The sequence below is a fragment of the Acomys russatus genome, chromosome 26 (genome assembly GCF_903995435.1).
Source record: "Acomys russatus chromosome 26, mAcoRus1.1, whole genome shotgun sequence".
NCBI classification, from domain to species: domain Eukaryota; kingdom Metazoa; phylum Chordata; class Mammalia; order Rodentia; family Muridae; genus Acomys; species Acomys russatus.
Genome location: NC_067162.1, coordinates 19,342,417 through 19,359,723, shown reverse-complemented (window position 1 = coordinate 19,359,723; position 17,307 = coordinate 19,342,417). Strand labels below are relative to the sequence as shown.

The 17,307-nt window shown below is 42.7% G+C and overlaps 1 protein-coding gene across 1 annotated transcript in view; it reads left to right on the top strand.

Moving 5' to 3' along the window:
- Nucleotides 1-9,471: 9,471 nt before the first annotated feature.
- LOC127209671 (zinc finger protein 431-like) overlaps nt 9,472-17,307 on the top strand; it is a 31,237-nt gene continuing 23,401 nt past the window's right edge. Inside the window, exons 1-2 of the mRNA XM_051169350.1 lie at nt 9,472-9,672; nt 15,747-15,811. Coding sequence (XP_051025307.1) covers nt 9,472-9,672; nt 15,747-15,811 — 266 coding nt within the window. The remainder of the gene's footprint in view (nt 9,673-15,746; nt 15,812-17,307) is intronic.

Here is a 17,307-nt window from a genome sequence, read left to right as displayed (position 1 = left end):
AAAGCCCTGTGAATTTATACAATAAGGCAACTCATTTAATTTCACAGTTCTCTTCAATTACCTAAAATAACGCATCCAGGTGTAAAACTTTATGGTTGTGTATTAGTGCCTTTTCTGTTGCTGTGACCAAACATAATGTCTAAGGTGACGTATAAGTTGCCTTGTAAGGTTTATTTATAAGTTTAATTTGGCTTATGGTTCATGGGATATGGGATCATTATGAAAGCAGTAATGCAACAAGTGTGACATATTGGGGGTCCAAGCAGGAAGCTCAGAGCTCACACCTTCCACCTGCAGCATGAAGCAGAGAGTGGGAACTGAGAAAGGTGTGCATGCCAAGTGATGTATTTTCTCCAGCAGGGCAGCATTTCCTATGTCTTCCCAAATGATACCACCAACTGAGAAGGATTGATTTCTCTGACTTCAAGCCTACATGCTTGCTCTCTGTTACATGAACCAATTTATGATAGAGGAAAACTCTGTAGGTAAGCAAGCCTTTAGGTGCCTCAACACCTGAGTTATAGGAATGAATGAGAAAAACATTCATGGGTAAAAACTATTCGTTTAACAATTTGTTTTAATTATGTAATGTCAGTGCGCATGTGAGTGTGTGTGTGTGTGTGTGTGTGTGTGTGAGAGAGAGAGAGAGAGAGAGAGAGAGAGAGAGAGAGAGAGAGAGAGAGAGAGAGAGAGAGAGAGAGAGAGAGAGAGAGAGAGAGAGAGAGAGAGAGACTGAGCATGTGTGTACCTGCATGCTGGTTTCCAAGAGGATTAAACCTTTTAATCTTCTTGTAACAGGAGTTACAGGAAGTTATCAACAACCTCACTTTGGTCCTGGGAATGAACTTGCTCAGCCATGTCCCTAGCTCTGAAATATTTTAACAGCTTTAATGTCAGGCCATTGGAGAGAATTCATATAAGAGAAAAACCCTATTTGTGTGAAAGCTTTGAGAAAGACTTTAGATATCATATTTGTCTTCAGGTTCAAAAAACACAAACTTGTTTTATAACTTTTTTTCATCATTGTCTCGATGGAGGTAAATTATTTACCGTGTTCACTCAAGTGTAATGGAAGAGATCACCAATTGTGGTCGTGGCTTATAGCTTCAAGCAGTTGGAGAAGGCATTGAAGCTTGATGTGGCAATCCATTTACAGACTTTATTAGGACATCCTTACATGCTTCCTGTGTGTTCTGTTCATCTTCTGTTTGCACTGCACTGCCACGTGGTGATAGGTATTTTTCTGCCGCAGTGTATAGAATGGGATCCCACCATCTACGTGGTCCATTGTTCATTTATATATAAGTCAGGTTGTGATCATACGTTTCATGTAGTGGTGCCTGTGAAAAGGTGGTGGGTAGTTGTTCTGGTTTTAGTTTTCATCTTTTCACAATTCCCTTGAGATGTTGTTTGTTATCTGGCCTGGTTTGCATGTCAGTTATTATTAGTCAAGGCTACATTTGACCTCTTGATTCTCATGGGTCAGCATTCTTACTACAAGACCAGGAGTAGGAGATGTACCCCCAATGTGTCCTGTTTTGTCAATACATTTAACAATATTAACGTTAAAATGGTTATTAGAAGAGAATATTAGAAACATTAAGTCCCTCATGTGTATTCAAGGCAGCATTTTGGTCTATCTGGTAGAGAGGTAATGAAGCAGGGTAGTCAGCAATCAGCTGTAGATCTCATAACGCAGCTTGGTTTATGCATATGTGCTGGAGTCCAGCTCAGAGTGAGGACCGGGCTGCAAGAGTGGCAATGGAGGAATCAGACAAGGGACACCTTTTAATATTGCTCTATGAGAGATGGACAGAGAGGAAACACATCTGGGTATGGCTTGCCTTCTCTGACAACCTGTGTCTTTCACCTGTGTCTTTATACACAAAGTCATTTCCTCATTAAATTTGATCATTTATTTCAAACATTTTATAGTACAGTGAAAAAAAAATCTTCCTTGATTACATAAGCATATTAAAGTAACCAAAAAAAGTGAGCAAACAACAACTTTTATAAGAACTAAAAATTAGCATTCTGATACAACTAGTTTTCTTTTAATTAGGTGTCTTTTTCCTTAAGATGGGTGCCATAGCTCAACCATGTTCATAGCAGCCTTATTTGGAATGCCAACCTGGATGTCACTCTGTGGAAGAATGGATAAAGAAATTGTGGCACATTTACATTGTGGAATACTACTCAGCACAGGCTCCCTCTTTATCTTTGCTTTTCACCATTGGACTTTCTCTGGATTCTTAGGGCTAATGGCTCCATGCTGCTGTTGAGGTTGCCATGCAGAGTGAGGACTTAGGTTACCTCTGCTCAGGTGCCTGCTAACACTTCTAGTCCAGCCTTCTGATTTCAAAGTGAAATTACATGGCAGCTGACTCTGGATTGGTACTCTTGTGTTGTTGTCCTCCTGCTAGCTGAAAGATCCCTTAGTCTACTGTGAGATCTCTTATCCACACTGATCCAAGACCATAAACCCCTGGAGGAAGAGCTCAGATTTCCCCTTTATCAGTAGAGTTTGCTTTTGGCTTTGAGGTCAGTCAAAACATGAAGGCAGATGGAGGTTACAGAATCAATGAGTACTTTATGTATGGTGTATTGATCCATTGAGCTTTTTCCTTAAGGTTGCAGTTCACTAGTCCTACTGAAATAAAAATCCATGGGTTCAGGTACTTTTCTTTGTGGTTAGATATATGGTTCCATAGCACAACAAACCTCTGTAGACACTAAAATGGTGGAAACCACTGTGAACTTCTGTACCAGTATTCTGAAAGTACTTTGAAAAGTAAAAAGGGTTTGTATTAAGTCAGAAGTTTTTCTTTAACAATTGCACTGTATCAGAGAACTAAATAACACTCATTATTTAATTGTAGAAAACCAAATTTGGAAAAAATATAATAAATAATAGATTAGCTGTTATTTGAGAAGAGGCTTTAAAAATAGAGGAACCACTCTTTCTGTAAACCTTGCAAGACAGAGAGAACAAAGCTACAACTCCCAGTATTTAAATGTGCTTTGCACTGCTTTTTTCAGTTACCAACAATCTGTATTCAATACTGCGTCTACAGAAAATCCATACCATGTGTGGTTTTTTAAATCCTGCACATTTATTTGGTGACTATAACTTGATAATTTCAAATCAAATAGGGGACACATGACATGCCTCAGCCTGGTGAGCTGATCACTGGAAAATCCAAAACTTCAGTGAACTCCCTGAGCCCCACAGGACATAAGGACAGAATCAAGTCACCCAAGATGTCCTCTGACCTCCATGAGTGTTCTGGGAAAGCAAGCAGTTGTCCCACCCACATGATATGAATAAACGCATGGACTGCAATAAGCTATAAGGTGAATGAAGAAAGTGACTTCTTATAGCATTTTATGTATGCAGTTCTGAGGAGCTGGCTTCTCCCCCCATGGAATTCAGGATAAGTCCACTAGAGGGATGCAGAGGTCCCACAGAGAATAGCCTGTATATCAGCTCTTTTCTGCCTTGCTCTCTGGCCCAAAGGAGCATCTCAGAGCCTGTCCCCGACCCGCGGGTTCAGTTATTCGTGGAGTGGCGAGGAGGGTCGCGACCTGTGAATAAAGAATGGATGAGAACAGAGACATGGGCCCAGGAAAACCTTGCTTCTCGGGGGCCGTTTATTGTACGGGGGTATCCAAATTTATAGTAAGCTTCTGAAAGGGCGGGGGTAGGAAGGAATGCAGTGGGAAAGTACAGAATCTTCTGGGGTAAGAACCCCGGGGTAATGTGTGGGGAGGGGGAGGAAATAGGTAGCTTTTCTCAGAAGTTACGGTATGCTGAATGTTCCTTTTCTCAGGGCCAGGCAGAATGTTTGATAAGTTCTTTCAACAGTAGGCTTGAGGCCAGCTGGAGTCTGGCTCAGCCAGGGGTGTCTTGGCTCCCAACAAGAGCCCAGAACTACAGGAGGAGCACAAATGCCTCTACACAGGTCCTTTAACCAGTGAGGCATCATCTCACACTCTTCAACCTGAGGACCCTGGGAGTGAATGCCGGATCCACCACTGACAAGTGATTGTCTATCAATATGCTTGTTTCTGAGGATTTAATACTTGTAAAGGAGATCGTGGTGCCATCCTCCTTGTTAGCTTTCCTTTCCACTTAGGGCAGCTGGTTAAAACTGTATTTGCTGCTTACTGAAAAATGCATCTGTGACATTAACATGTGATTACCACATGAACAACAAAGCAATGCAGGAGACCTTTGTCAAAGTCACATCCAAGTCTGAGCACTTCTGTAGCCTTAAGTAATATTTAAATTATGTAAGTGAGAACAACCTGTACCTCCTTCACAAGGACTCGTTGAGTAGTTCCCTATGTGAACAGCACTTCAAGTTGATTCAGTTTAATAATTATATTTAATAGGCAAATGCTATAAGACTCCAGTGATGCTTTCCCATGAGGCATTCTGCAGAGCTATCAGGCCTGTCTCTCCCACACTGTTCCACATCATGCTGGTGGACTGAGGAAAAGAACAGACAAACTGTCATCAACATACATGCATTCTTTGGGACCCATAGGGAAACACATGTTAAAATTAAAGAAGGTGCAGATCCACTCCCATGAGCAATTCCACACAGGCAAGGATAGAAATGAGCTATGCTCCCTACAATCCACAATGTTGCTCCCTTCTAGAGGGTCCCTGGCTGCATACCAGCCAGTTATCAACTTACCCTCTTGTTAGAAACACTTCCACGTGCACAGAAAGAGACAGTAAAGGGAACCAGAACTGCGTCCCTTTGAAATAGCAAAACTGGTAATAATACAGTCGCACTCAGGAGACAGAGAACAGGGTGTTACTACCATTAGTAAGAAATGAAGGAAGCTGCCCAGCCACTAGTACACAGCAACAGGAACATATCCCCTCCTGTCATTCTGAGAATAGGCATGGAACAGAAGCACGTCCTACAGAGCAGAAACAAGGAACTAAGTCTATGTAAGAAAAACTTCCTGGTACTTCCAGAGCAGCAGTTTTTAAACTGCTGAAAGAATGATGATTTTAAACAACACAAATCTGTCATCTCAACTTTAGACATCAGCAGTCCACAGTGGGAGACTCTGGGTAAAGGCAGGTTCTGAATATGGCTGGGAGTCCATAGGAGAACGTACATCATCTTGTTTCCAGATGGTAAAAGCCCCTGGAATTCCTCATGTAAAGTCAATACCCCTTGTCCACACAAGACAACATTCTCTCAGTGTGGGGCAAGATATTCTCTACTCTTCTTTTTAAAACTGGTGTCCCAAAATAAAAAAACAAACACAAAATACCAAACAAACAAATAAACAAAAACCAAAAACTCAAGATTGAAAGAGATGTTTATGGGCTGGAGAGATGGCTCGGTGGTTAAGAACACTGACTGCTCTTCCAGAGGTCATAAGTTCATTCCCCAGGTACCACATGGAGGCTCATAACCATCAATAATGTGATCTGATGCCCTCTTCTGTACATGCAGGCAGAGCACTCTATACATAATAATAAAAAAATCTTTAAATTAAAAAAAAAAAGAGGTGTTTGCCTAGAAGCTATAGCACAAGCCAAAGTGTTCAGGAAGATGAGCCTTGCACATTTCTTCTTGTTAGATCTTAGTTACCAAGCATGTTGTCTTCTGATTCTCACTGGTATTATTATTTCAGTAATGCCCAACTTCTGTGTTCTTGTGGGAATGTGTGTAAATTGCTCACCTTAGATACTAATACTAAAATGAGTAATGTCAAGCCATGATCAGTCAACATATTATAGTGCCTGCTGATTGGACACTGGGCTAGTTGATGTTGTCCACTTGCTGGGATCTAGAGGGATTCAGGACACACGCCTAGGGCAAGTGTGCCTGTGAGGGATCTTCTAGATTAAGTTCATTGGAATGAGGAAACCCACCTTAGCCATGTGTATGCCTGTATTCAATAGGCTGGGGTCCTGGACTGAACAAAAGGCAAACAAAAGCTGAAGAGGTGTGTTCATCTTCTGAACCTCTGGACATTGGACCAAATGCATCAGGCTCCTGATGTCATGCCTTCCCCAGGATGGACTTCCTCTCCAACTGGAAGTCAGAAGAAACCCTATGACTCTCACATTGCCTTTTTCAGGATATCTTATGATAACAGCCAGATAAGTGTGTAACACAGATACCATGATGAGATGAAAGGTAAGATCCTGTCTCTGATTTTTAAATATTTTCTATTAAAATTGATTAAAGCTGGGAGTGGTGTTGCAGGCAGGAGGATTCCCATGAAGGCAGCTGGGTATATAACAAGACTCTCAATAATAAGTACAAGAGCCAAGCTGACTAGCCTAGATTATAATAATGATAGTGTGCACTGGGGTGTGCAGAAGCTGGTGAGCTGCTGTTGCTGTGGTTGCAGGCAGATGCTAACTGTGGTACCCAGAGTGGTTTCAACACCTGGGAAGAAGCAGTCATCCTTTTCTAGCCTCTAGATGCTTCAAGTATAGGAGTGACGTAATTTAAATGACAGCGGTTCCCATGCGTGCATGCTCTCCTCTCCTCTCCTCTCCTCTCCTCTCCTCTCCTCTCCTCTCCTCTCCTCTCCTCTTCTCTCTCTCTTTTATTCTCTCTTTCTGTCTCTTCCTCCCTCCCTCTCTCCCTCTCTTTCTCTCATAGACATTATGTCAATGTGTAGTGTGTAAAGATTCCAATGTTTATTTCTGTGCTTCCCCCCCCCCAAGCTGGTTGCAATCTTTGTTCTGAGAATGTGCTGTCTTCAGGCTGTCTAAACTTTCCTCCCCAATTGTCCTCTCCTAATACTATTAAAACAGCTTCACAGCCAATCACTAAGCTGAGCAGGGAATAGGAATGGACTTCCTGCCAGCTTGGGGAGGAGAAGGAAAAGAGAGGACTTAGAGGATTCAACAGCAGCAGAGGTCCAGCAGCCTCCATGAGAAATGAGCAGCTGGAGCAGAGACATCCATACAGTACAAGTCTCTGGGGATTCACACTGGGAGGAAGCCAGATTAGAATAGCGTGTGAGGAGAAGATTAACACTGCTCTGTTCTTGTGTAGTCAAGCTTACTAGACAAATAGAATAGTCCAGTCTCAATTATTTGGGTGCTAGTCAGCTTAAGAGAAAAACACACAAACACACTTTTAAAACAGCCACTAAGATCTCTCTCTCTCTCTCTCTCTCTCTGTGTATGTGTGTGTGTGTGTGTGTGTATGTATGTGTGTGTGTGTGTCTTTGTTGTTGTCTCCGGATGTAAGCTCCCAGCTCTTGTTCCATCCATGTGTGTGCCTGTTGCCATGCTGACCTTCATGATGGTCATGGTCTCATCCTCTGATGCTGCACACAAGCCCCCAGTTAAATGCTGTCTTTTATAAGTTGCTTTAGCCCTTGTGTCTCTTCACAGCAATACAACAGGAACAAAGACAAATCCTTTTTTTATATTAATTTATTCTTGTTACATCTCAATGTTTATCCCATCCCTTGTATCCTCCCATTCCTCCCCCCCATTTTCCCATTATTCCCCTCCCCTATGACTGTTCCTGAGGGAGATTACCTCCCACTGTATATTCTCATAGGGTATCAAGTCTCTTCTTGGCTACCAGCTGTCCTTCCTCTGAGTGCCACCAGGTCTCCCCCTCCAGGGGACATGGTCAAATGTGAGGCACCAGAGTATGTGAGAAAGTCATATCACACTCTCCACTCAACTGTGGAGAATATTCTGACCATTGGCTAAATTTGGGAAAGGGTTTAAAGTTTACCTCCTGTATTGTCCTTGGCTGGTGCCTTAGTTTGAGCGGGACCCCTGGGCCCAAATCTGCCTATCATATTGTTCTATTTGTAGATTTCTAGGACCCTCTGTATCCTTTTATTTTGCTATTCTCCCATGCGTCTCTCATTTAGAGTCCCAATAGGATGCCCTCCCCTGTGTCTCAGTTTCCTGGTAAGTGAAGGCTTTCATGGGACATGCCCCTTGGGCTAGTATGCAGATATAAGTGAGTATATACCATTTGATTCTTTCTGCTTCTGGGTTAACTCACTCATTATGATCATTTCTAGCTCAATCCATTTATTCACAAATTTTGGGAATTCCTTGTTTTTAATAGCTGAGTAGTATTCCATAGTGTATATGTACCACAGTTTCTTTATCCACTCTTCTACTGAGGGACACTTAGGCTGTTTCCATGATCTGGCTATTATGAATAAGGCTGCTATGAACATGGTTGAGCAAATTTTCTTGTTGTGTGCTGGACCATCTTCTGGGTATATTCCAAGGAGTGGAATAGCTGGGTCTTGAGGAAGCCCTATTCCCATTTTTCTGAGATAGCACCAGATAGATTTCCAAAGTGGCTGTACTAGTTTGGATTCCCACCAGCAATGAAAGAGTGTTCCTCTCTCCCCACATCCTCGCCAGCATGTGGTGTCGCTTGAGTTTTTGATCTTAGCCATTCTGATGGGTGTAAGATGGAATCTCAGAGTTGTTTTGATTTGCATTTCCCTGATGACTAAGGAGGTTGAGCATTTCTTTAAGTGTTTCTCAGCCATTTGATATTCCTCTGTTGAGAATTCTCTGTTTAGTTCCAAGCCCCATTTCTCAATTGGGTTATTCGGTTTGGTGGTGTTTAATTTCTTGAGTTCTTTATATATTTTGGATATTAGACCTTTGTCAGATGTAGGGTTGGTGAAGATTTTTTTCCCAGTCTGTAGACCTTCGCTTTGTTCTCTTGACAGTGTCTCCTGCCTTACAGAAGCTTCTCAGCCTCATGAGGTCCCATTTATTAATGGTTGACATTAAGGCCTGGGCCGTTGGTGTTCTGTTCAGGAAGTTGTCTCCTGTGCCAATATGTTCCAGGCTCTTTCCCACTTTTTCCTCTAAATGGCTTAGTGTCTCTGGTTTTATGTTGAGGTTTTTAATCCACTTGGATTTGAGTTTTGTGCAAGGTGACAAATATGGGTCCAGTTTCATTTTTTTACACATAGACCTCCAGTTAGACCAGCACCATGTGTTGAAGATGCTATCCTTTTTCCATTGAATGGATTTGGCTAACAAAGACAAATCCTAAAGGCCCAAAACAATACAATGTTCAGTTTTCCTCCTGTGGCCCCACATCTTAGAATGTTATGAGTGACAGTTAAGTCTGAACTTCAACCACTGGATAAGAGCCTCATTGTAGTGCACATGAATGGCACAAAGAGCTGTGTCAGCAGATTTTAGAGGGCTTTTCAATGTAGGCCTCTTACAGACCACAGAGGAGCAAGGCACAGGTGGCCCATGCTCAGGACGACCTCTGGATGAGCAGAGACCTGTTTGGGTTGGCAACAAAGGGCATACATTTTCCAGGACCATCCAAGAGCAGGAACCAGGGTTACACTCTCCTCCCACCACAGGGCCACACCTGGCCTAGGTAGGCCTGGCCAGAAACAGACAGTCTCTCCCTGCCAGAAAGTCCTAGCACAAATAGCCCAGACTGGATGGAGGGCAGGAGCATGGCTCCTGGGTCATGCATCCTTGTGGCCGCTAGGGGGCAGCAGGAGCTAAATGGCTGCCTAGAAAGAGCCCAGTGCCTGGAGACCTGGGAAACAGGATGCAAAGTAGACTCCTTAGACACTAACTCCACTGTGCTGAAGCACCTGCTTCTGAGCATTAACACCCCGCTGCCCTTTGAAACCGCTGAGCGAATTCGCAAGGTAACTGCATCCATCCCTTTGGATGACAGCCCAGGGCTGCATCCCTTCCATTCAGCAGGCAGGATGGGAGGCAGCTGTGGCAGGCTTGGCACGATCCCAACACTGGCTGGAGTCTACACAGAGGCCACAGAGGAGATTGCCTTGCCTCTCCAAGGAGGACTGGCAGAAAGAAATTGCCTTTTGAAAGCAAGTCCGGAGTAGCTGGAGAAAGGTCACACGGAGAAGACTCAAAAAAGGAGAAGGAGATCATAGCCAAGAAGCAAATCCAAGTCGAAGGTAAGGATGGGAGCAGTTGCTTGGTCCTTTTGTGTGTCAGCTTGCCGCTGTGCTCCAGGAGCGCAGTGTGTAGCTAGTAATATTTAAAATGTAAAGGTCTATCAAAGGTTGTAAGATTTAATTATGGATATTTATAACCAGAGCTAACATTATTCGGTGCTCAGACTGTGAGTCTGCCTATGTACATATGCATATACGTATATATTTTTGTAATTTTCCAATTATGAAATTTTGAAACTGGTAAAGCTGTAGGTTAGTGGTAAAGTGTTTGTCTAGAAGGGACAAGAATGTAGTCTCCATCTCTAGCACTGGAGAGCATCAGTACATATTCCTGTGACTTTCCGTATTTACTTACTTTCAGGATATCAATACCTAATTAATATCAGCTGCCATCACTTCAGTAGTATACCACATATTCTCTCATATGTAGTATTGCAGAGCATGAACACACCACAGGGTTCTCCTCTTTTCCTAGAAATGTGAGCTGTTTGTACTTTTGCTTCTCTGAGTAGCCATACCATAGCAACGCTCCACGTGTCTGATACACTTATGGTATGCGTGCTCGTACCAGGGGAGCGTGAGAATTCAACACAGTTATGCAAAAGAAACAAATACTGACCAACACATCAGTTAAGATGCTGTCTATATTTTTTCTATGAAAAAGAAAATAGCTGGACATAGTGGTACCTACATGAAATTTCAGAATTGAGGAGACAGAGGCAGACAGATTTCTGAGTTTGAAGCCAGCCTGCACTACATTGCAAGTTGCAGGACAACCAGGGCTACAAACAATGAATATACATGCAGACATACAAACATACATAAATACCCACACATACATACATACGTATGTGTGCATGTATGTATTTACATATATAATCAAAAACATAAATAGTACTACTAATATTAAACTGTGGCCTAAAATATAGATGCTTCTATTATCATGATTGTTGATTGTTAATTATCCTTGTTATTTTGGGACAGTCTCAGTGTAGTTCAGGACAGCCTAGATCTCACTTAGTAGCTCAGGCTGGTCTTGGAGTCACAACAGTCTCCCACCTTAGGCCCCTGAATGGCTGAGATTAGAACTGTGCTCTGACCATTCCTCAGGAGAAGTCTCTTCTTTGCTCATGGAAATGTGGAGGTGTGTTGTCCCCCCTGCTAGGATCCCTTTGCTCTAGTCATTTATTCTGGCTCCTCCCACTTTGCAGTACTACCAGAGTCTAGAGCTGTGACATGGCTTCCTGTCTGAAACCGAGTCTTGAATTTGTTTGTATTCTGGCTTATGCAAGGGAAAAGCAGGTACAAGCTGTTGAAATCCAAGCACTCAAGCTGGGCGTGGTGGCGCATGCCTGTAATCCCAGCACTCGGGAGGCAGAGGCAGGCGGATCACTCTGAGTTCGAGGCCAACCTGGTCTACAAAGTGAGTCCAGGATGGCCAAGGCTACACAGAGAAACCCTGTCTCAAAAAAAAAAAAAAAAAAAAAAGAAAAAGAAAAGAAAGAAATCCAAGCACTCAGAGGACATAGATATTCCACTGATGTAACTGGTAGGACAGTGATAAGTCCCATGGTCACAGCTTGCTGCAACGGACACTGGGAAATATTGTCCCACTCTTGCTAGCCATCCCTGTACCTAAGCATACCCCAGTGACCTGCAAAGAGATAGGTAACTTGAGTGCCTGCCTTCACTTGCCATGAAAACATTTTTTGGAGAGGTAGTCTTCTAGTAAAATGGTATGTTTGTGTTAATTTGAGTGTCAATGATTGCTACTGAGAGAAAACTTTGCACATGAACACGGAGTAGCCTATTTTTGAGACCATAAGACACACCCAGTTTTTAGAGCAGTAAAACAAGAAAAACAGTAAAAAGAGCAATTGGACCATAAAGCCCATCCTAATTGCCCCCCACTTTTGGTTGGATAAAAGTACATCCTATGGTCCAGAAAATATGGTATTTGTTTTCATAACTAAAGTACTTGCTCATAAATTTGCCTCTTACTGATTTGTAAGTTTCCATTTTTCATGTGCTGTTCATGTTAGTATGCTGTCTGTTACACCACAGACATTTTTCTGTTCTATAGCTTCTGTTCTGACATTTGAAAATACTGTTGATTGGTAAACTGAATTTATTTGGGTTTTTTCAAGTGTACACATTATTTTTCTTTAACTCTTTGTTGTTGAGGCAGGGTCTGACTGTGTGGGCCTGGCTGGCCTGTGACTTGCTGTATAGACCAGTATCAAGACCCCACATCAGGAACTGGCTCTGACAAGAACACAGGTGCTGGTGATTTGGTCACTGACCCTTGGCAGCTCAGTACTGGGGGGACACAGGGGAAGGGTATGCAGACTGTCCTGAGGAGACCTGATAGGCTGAGGTCAGAGGTGGGGGCGAACTCCCCAGTTGTTACAGGTCCAGGGAATATGTCAGAAGAGGGAGGAAGGGTGGGAATGGGAAGATACCAGTGAGGAAAGAATAATTGGGATGTCATGTGAATAACATACAATAAATGAAAAACTTTTAATTGACTTGAAGAAATATCACATTTGTATTATTATTTGCTGTTGTAAGGAAATGTCCAGTGCTGGGTATATTATGTAGGAAAAAAGATTTATTAAGCTCACAGTTAGGAAAGCTCAAGCATATTACCTCAGTGAGGAACTCACCAGGAAAGCATCAGTGTCTGGGAGCAGAGGAGTCTGTAAAACAAGAAACCACACTGTTCTGTATAAACATGGTTAGGTGTCCTTCCTGTAGAGTGTCCTACCATATCTGAACATAGCTCCTGCTGAGGGCAGAATGGCAGACACTTCCAGAAGATGAATGACCACAGAGACCATGAAAGGAACTGCAGGAAGATAATGCAGGAAGACAGGATGATTTGCCTTTTTGTCATAACCCTCTCTCAGGCACTAAGTCAAGGAGGCCCCACTCAAAGACTCCACTCAGCTTTTCCATTCTGCCTTCTTTGCAAGGCACAGCCACACTATGACACCCTTGCCTTCTGTACCTCATCTATGGAGCTCACGGGATTCCCTTGCAAGGATGGGTGGTGACCCTGCTGTCAGGCTTAGGTTTGACTGTTGCTTCTTTTCCATCTTCACTATTACAGAGAGTGGGGGCTCCTTCCTAGTAATGTGACAGAGAAAGTGCTATGTTTGCAGACATGGAGGAGAAATGCCCACACTTTTTTGTTCCTTCAAAGGACAGTTTCTATACTGTTCTGCTAGGGTGAGGGAAAATGCCTTCCTGTTGTCACTGCATGATTACCTGAGCATCTGGTGCACTTGATTTTGAAGTGTTCATGGCTGTTTCCAAATGTCTGACCAAATGTCTGGATGGGATGCATTTATTGTGCTTGGGGAGTTTTAGTTATACACATCAATCTGTGTTCCTTAGACACCTAATGCAGAAATAAAAATGCATCATTCTATATTTAGACCAGCATTTTCTTTGAGTTTTGGTTGTACATGAGGGAATGTACAGAGAGTGCTGTGTGCTGACACACACTAGTTCCTTTCATGGTCTCTGTGGCCTTTCATTTTTTGGATGTCTATTCCATCCTGCCCTCAGCAGGATCTATGTTCAGATATGGTAGGACACTCTACAGGAAGGAAAGCTAATGAGGTTTATACATGTTTTATGGAGTCTGGTACCTCAGAGCACAGCCTTGGGAATTAGACTGCTAGAGTCAGAATCCCTTGCCCAGCCACTGTGCAGCAGTTGAGCCTTGGGTAACATCCCTTCTCTGATTTTGTCTCATTTCCGTTGCCACCCAAATAATGACAATAACACCTACTTTAGAGTATTGTTGTGAGAAATAGAGTGTTAACCATCAAACTGGCTCAGTACACAGAGTATAAGACTGGTTTACGCAGCTGATAAACTCTGGTCCTAGAAGCAAATGTTGTATAGTGCTCTGTGAGAGAGGAACTCAGGGAGAGGACTAAGTGTATCCTGTATCCTAGATGGGATCCTGGGGCAGGAATAAACTAAGGGACCTCAGAGAAGACCTGGATTCTTTTAGATACAGGTAAACTGAAGAAATGTGGTGTCTGTCCCCAAATGTCCCATGTGTGCAGCATGTCTACCCTCTTCTCTCTCTTTTCCTTCCCTCCCTCCCCCTCCTTACATTTTCCTCTTCCTCTCTGTCTTCCTTCCTCCCTTTCTCCTCATTTCCTCATTTTCCTCCCTTTCTCCTTCATTCTCTCTTTTTCTTACTTTTTATTCCTTCTTTCAAACGTTTCATCTTTCCAGCCTTCCTCCTTTCCTTTATTTTTTCTCTGATATAGTCCCTTCAGAGCCAAACATGATATACATACATATACATACATAAGTATATAACTAAATACATAACTATAACTTTGACTACATATACATATACATACACATATCCTTGAATTAGGATTCTCCTGGCTCCACCTTTTCTTTGGTTGACTTGTGAGTCTTAGCTGTAGTCTTATAACTTCCATGCTTATTAAAACATTGTGCAGGGAGATCTTAAACTTATTGCTTTTATTTTGAAGGTTTGGTAATTTTAAAGTTGAATCCCCACAACCAGACACCTATTCTCAAGCCAGATTCTATCTCTGTGTTGCCTTTGCAGGGACAACACCATGCCCTTTAGACTAACTCAGGTCTCTTGCTTGCTGCTAAGCCTGATACCCTGAGCTCAGTTGCTGGAGATCTAAGAAGGGGAGAATCAAAACTTGTTGACTCTACTTGTGCTCCACTGGTGGGCTCTTTTGTGAACACTTGCATGGACATACACATGCACACACACACACACACACACACACACACACACACACACACACACATACACACTGGCTGACACTATATAAGCATATACAAAGTAGGATGGTGAACACTGTGTTTAGAGGTTAAGTGTAGTTGCTATGACTGTAGAAACAAAAGTGTTGATAGCTTGTTTAGGGCATGAAGATGTTGTTCCTGCCTTGATGTAGCCTGTCAGCTGGCTGGAGATGCTCTGCTTCTTGGTTAAGTTGGGCCTGCACATTGCATTTATGTCATTTTTTGGACAGTTGGGTGATACTCTATTGTGTTAATATACCCCATTTCTTCTGTCCATCCTCCTGGTGAGGGATAGCCATAGTTCAATTCAGTAATTTAGAGTTAAAGGTTCAAAAGCACTGGAAAACAACCACTCCTAACTAGCTAAAACTTGTGAGCAAACACAGCAAAACCTGAAAACAGACTAAAAACTGATAGATTAAATCCAATGTACTAATGTTTTTCACATTGATGATAAAATGAATCATTAAAAGAATGCATTGGTGATCTTGTTTTACTGTATAGGTTGAAGAGTTTCTAATTAGTGGTAAATTTTATATATATCCTCCCCTCTACCCACTTACCTTCCCTTGACCTCTGAGAAGCACAGCCCTCCCATAGATATTAATGTGTCCTGGCATATTAAGTTACTGTAGGACTAGGCACATCCTTTCCTACTGAGGCTAGACAAGGCACCCCACTTAGAGGAAAGGGGTCCAAAGGCAGGCAAGAGAGTCAGTGACAGCCCCTGCTCCAGTTTTTAGGGGTCCCACCTGAAGACCAAGAAGCACATATGTTACACATGTGCATGAGAGCTAGTACCATTCCATATATGATCTTTGGTTGCTGGTTCAGCCTCTTAGGTCCCTATGGGATTAGGACAGCTGATTCTGTAGTTTTTCTTGCAATGTGCTTGACCTGTCTGGCTCCTTTAATCCTCCCTCCCCCTCCTCTGAGGATTTCTTAAGCTCCCCCTAATGTTTGGCTGCACTTCCATCCATCAGCTGCTGGAGGATATGCTCCCAGAGCACAGTGATGCTAAGTTCCTGAAGACTCTCAGGATGAAGCAGTATTCTGTTTTGGAAAAGAAATATTTGGGGTTTTTTTATGCCAATGATTAAGTCCTGAGTTTTTAGACACTCAGTGTCTGTGATTCACCCACACATAACAATGATATTTAATTAACCCCGTGCTATATGCCTTCATTGTACACCCATATGTCCACTAGCATAGTAAAATCACTGTGAAAGGCCTATGCTGAAAAAAAAAACCTTGCTCAACACTGGTATGTTTAACATCTTTAAAACTTGTTTGGCCATCAAGGGAAGGGGCTGCATATGGCAAAGGTGATCAAGTGTTGGGGACAGTAGGCCATATGGCCAAAGTTTAGCCGTCTTGTCATAGCCTAGGTTTCTATTTCTCCAGCAGTCTGTTATTTACCAGAAACCAGCTGACCCTGTCTTGGTTCAGCAGGTAGACTCAAGATAAGATTTAGACTGAGCCACCCTGTTGTAGTTTAAAGGATAGATCTGATAAAGATAGCAAAAGACAGCAAACCGTTGTGACCTGCTTGGAATTCCTCGTACCTGGAGATAGCCGGTGCTGGTTTGCCATAGCAATAGGTTTCCCTGCACCCTGCCTTATAAAACTTTCCACCTGAACAATAAAATTTGAGAGCTTGATCAAAGACTTGCTCTCCTTCTTCGTGTCTTGTGTTCTGTCCCTATACAGGAGAATTCTCCTTCCGAGCGTTAATTGAACCCCGGCAGGCCTGGTCAATCAAGTGTCCATTACAAATGATGAGGAAAATCCAGGTGGCACATGTGTTTCAATAAGACAATGAGGTTATGTAGTCTACCTTCTGCTGACCATTGAACCAATGGCCAACACAAGAGGGTGTGTGGTCACACAGAAGTATTGTTTTCAAACAAAGAAAAAATAACTAACAAAAGGTGAAAATGTATTATGATGTCTTCCTTAAACAATGGTGACTACTACAGTGAGCTTAAAGCCAGTATAGAAGATTTTACACTGAGATGAGCTATCTATGTTGTGAACTGAATGTTGGTCTCCCCTCAAACCCAAACATGTTTCAATGTTGAACTCCATGAGGAGGTAGTCTATTGGAGGTTAGTAGCTTAGGAGGGTCAAGCCCTTGTGAGTGGGATTAGTGCCCTAAAGAAAGAGACCCCAGAGCACTGATTTTCAGCCTACCTAATGCTGAGACCCTTTAATGCTTGTCTTTGTTGGGGGTTGGTCTGATGCTGTATATTCTAGTCCTAATTACTGGCCCCCAAGATCTTGCTCCTGCCTAGATAAGCACAGTCTCACAAACACCTGACTTTGTTGTACAAAGCTTGCTGTCACTAACTTAAAGTTGATTGATTAATAAAAAGTGCTGAAGCTACTGACTTGGCAGAAGAGAGGGAGGAGGAGTTTAAGTTCCTGGGTTTGGGTTGGGAGGCCATGAGGCAGGAAGAGGAGGAGAGGGAAGGAACAGAAGATGAACTAAGAGCACATGGCCTGATGGAGCAGATGTAGCCCAGAAAGGATGAGTTATTGGCA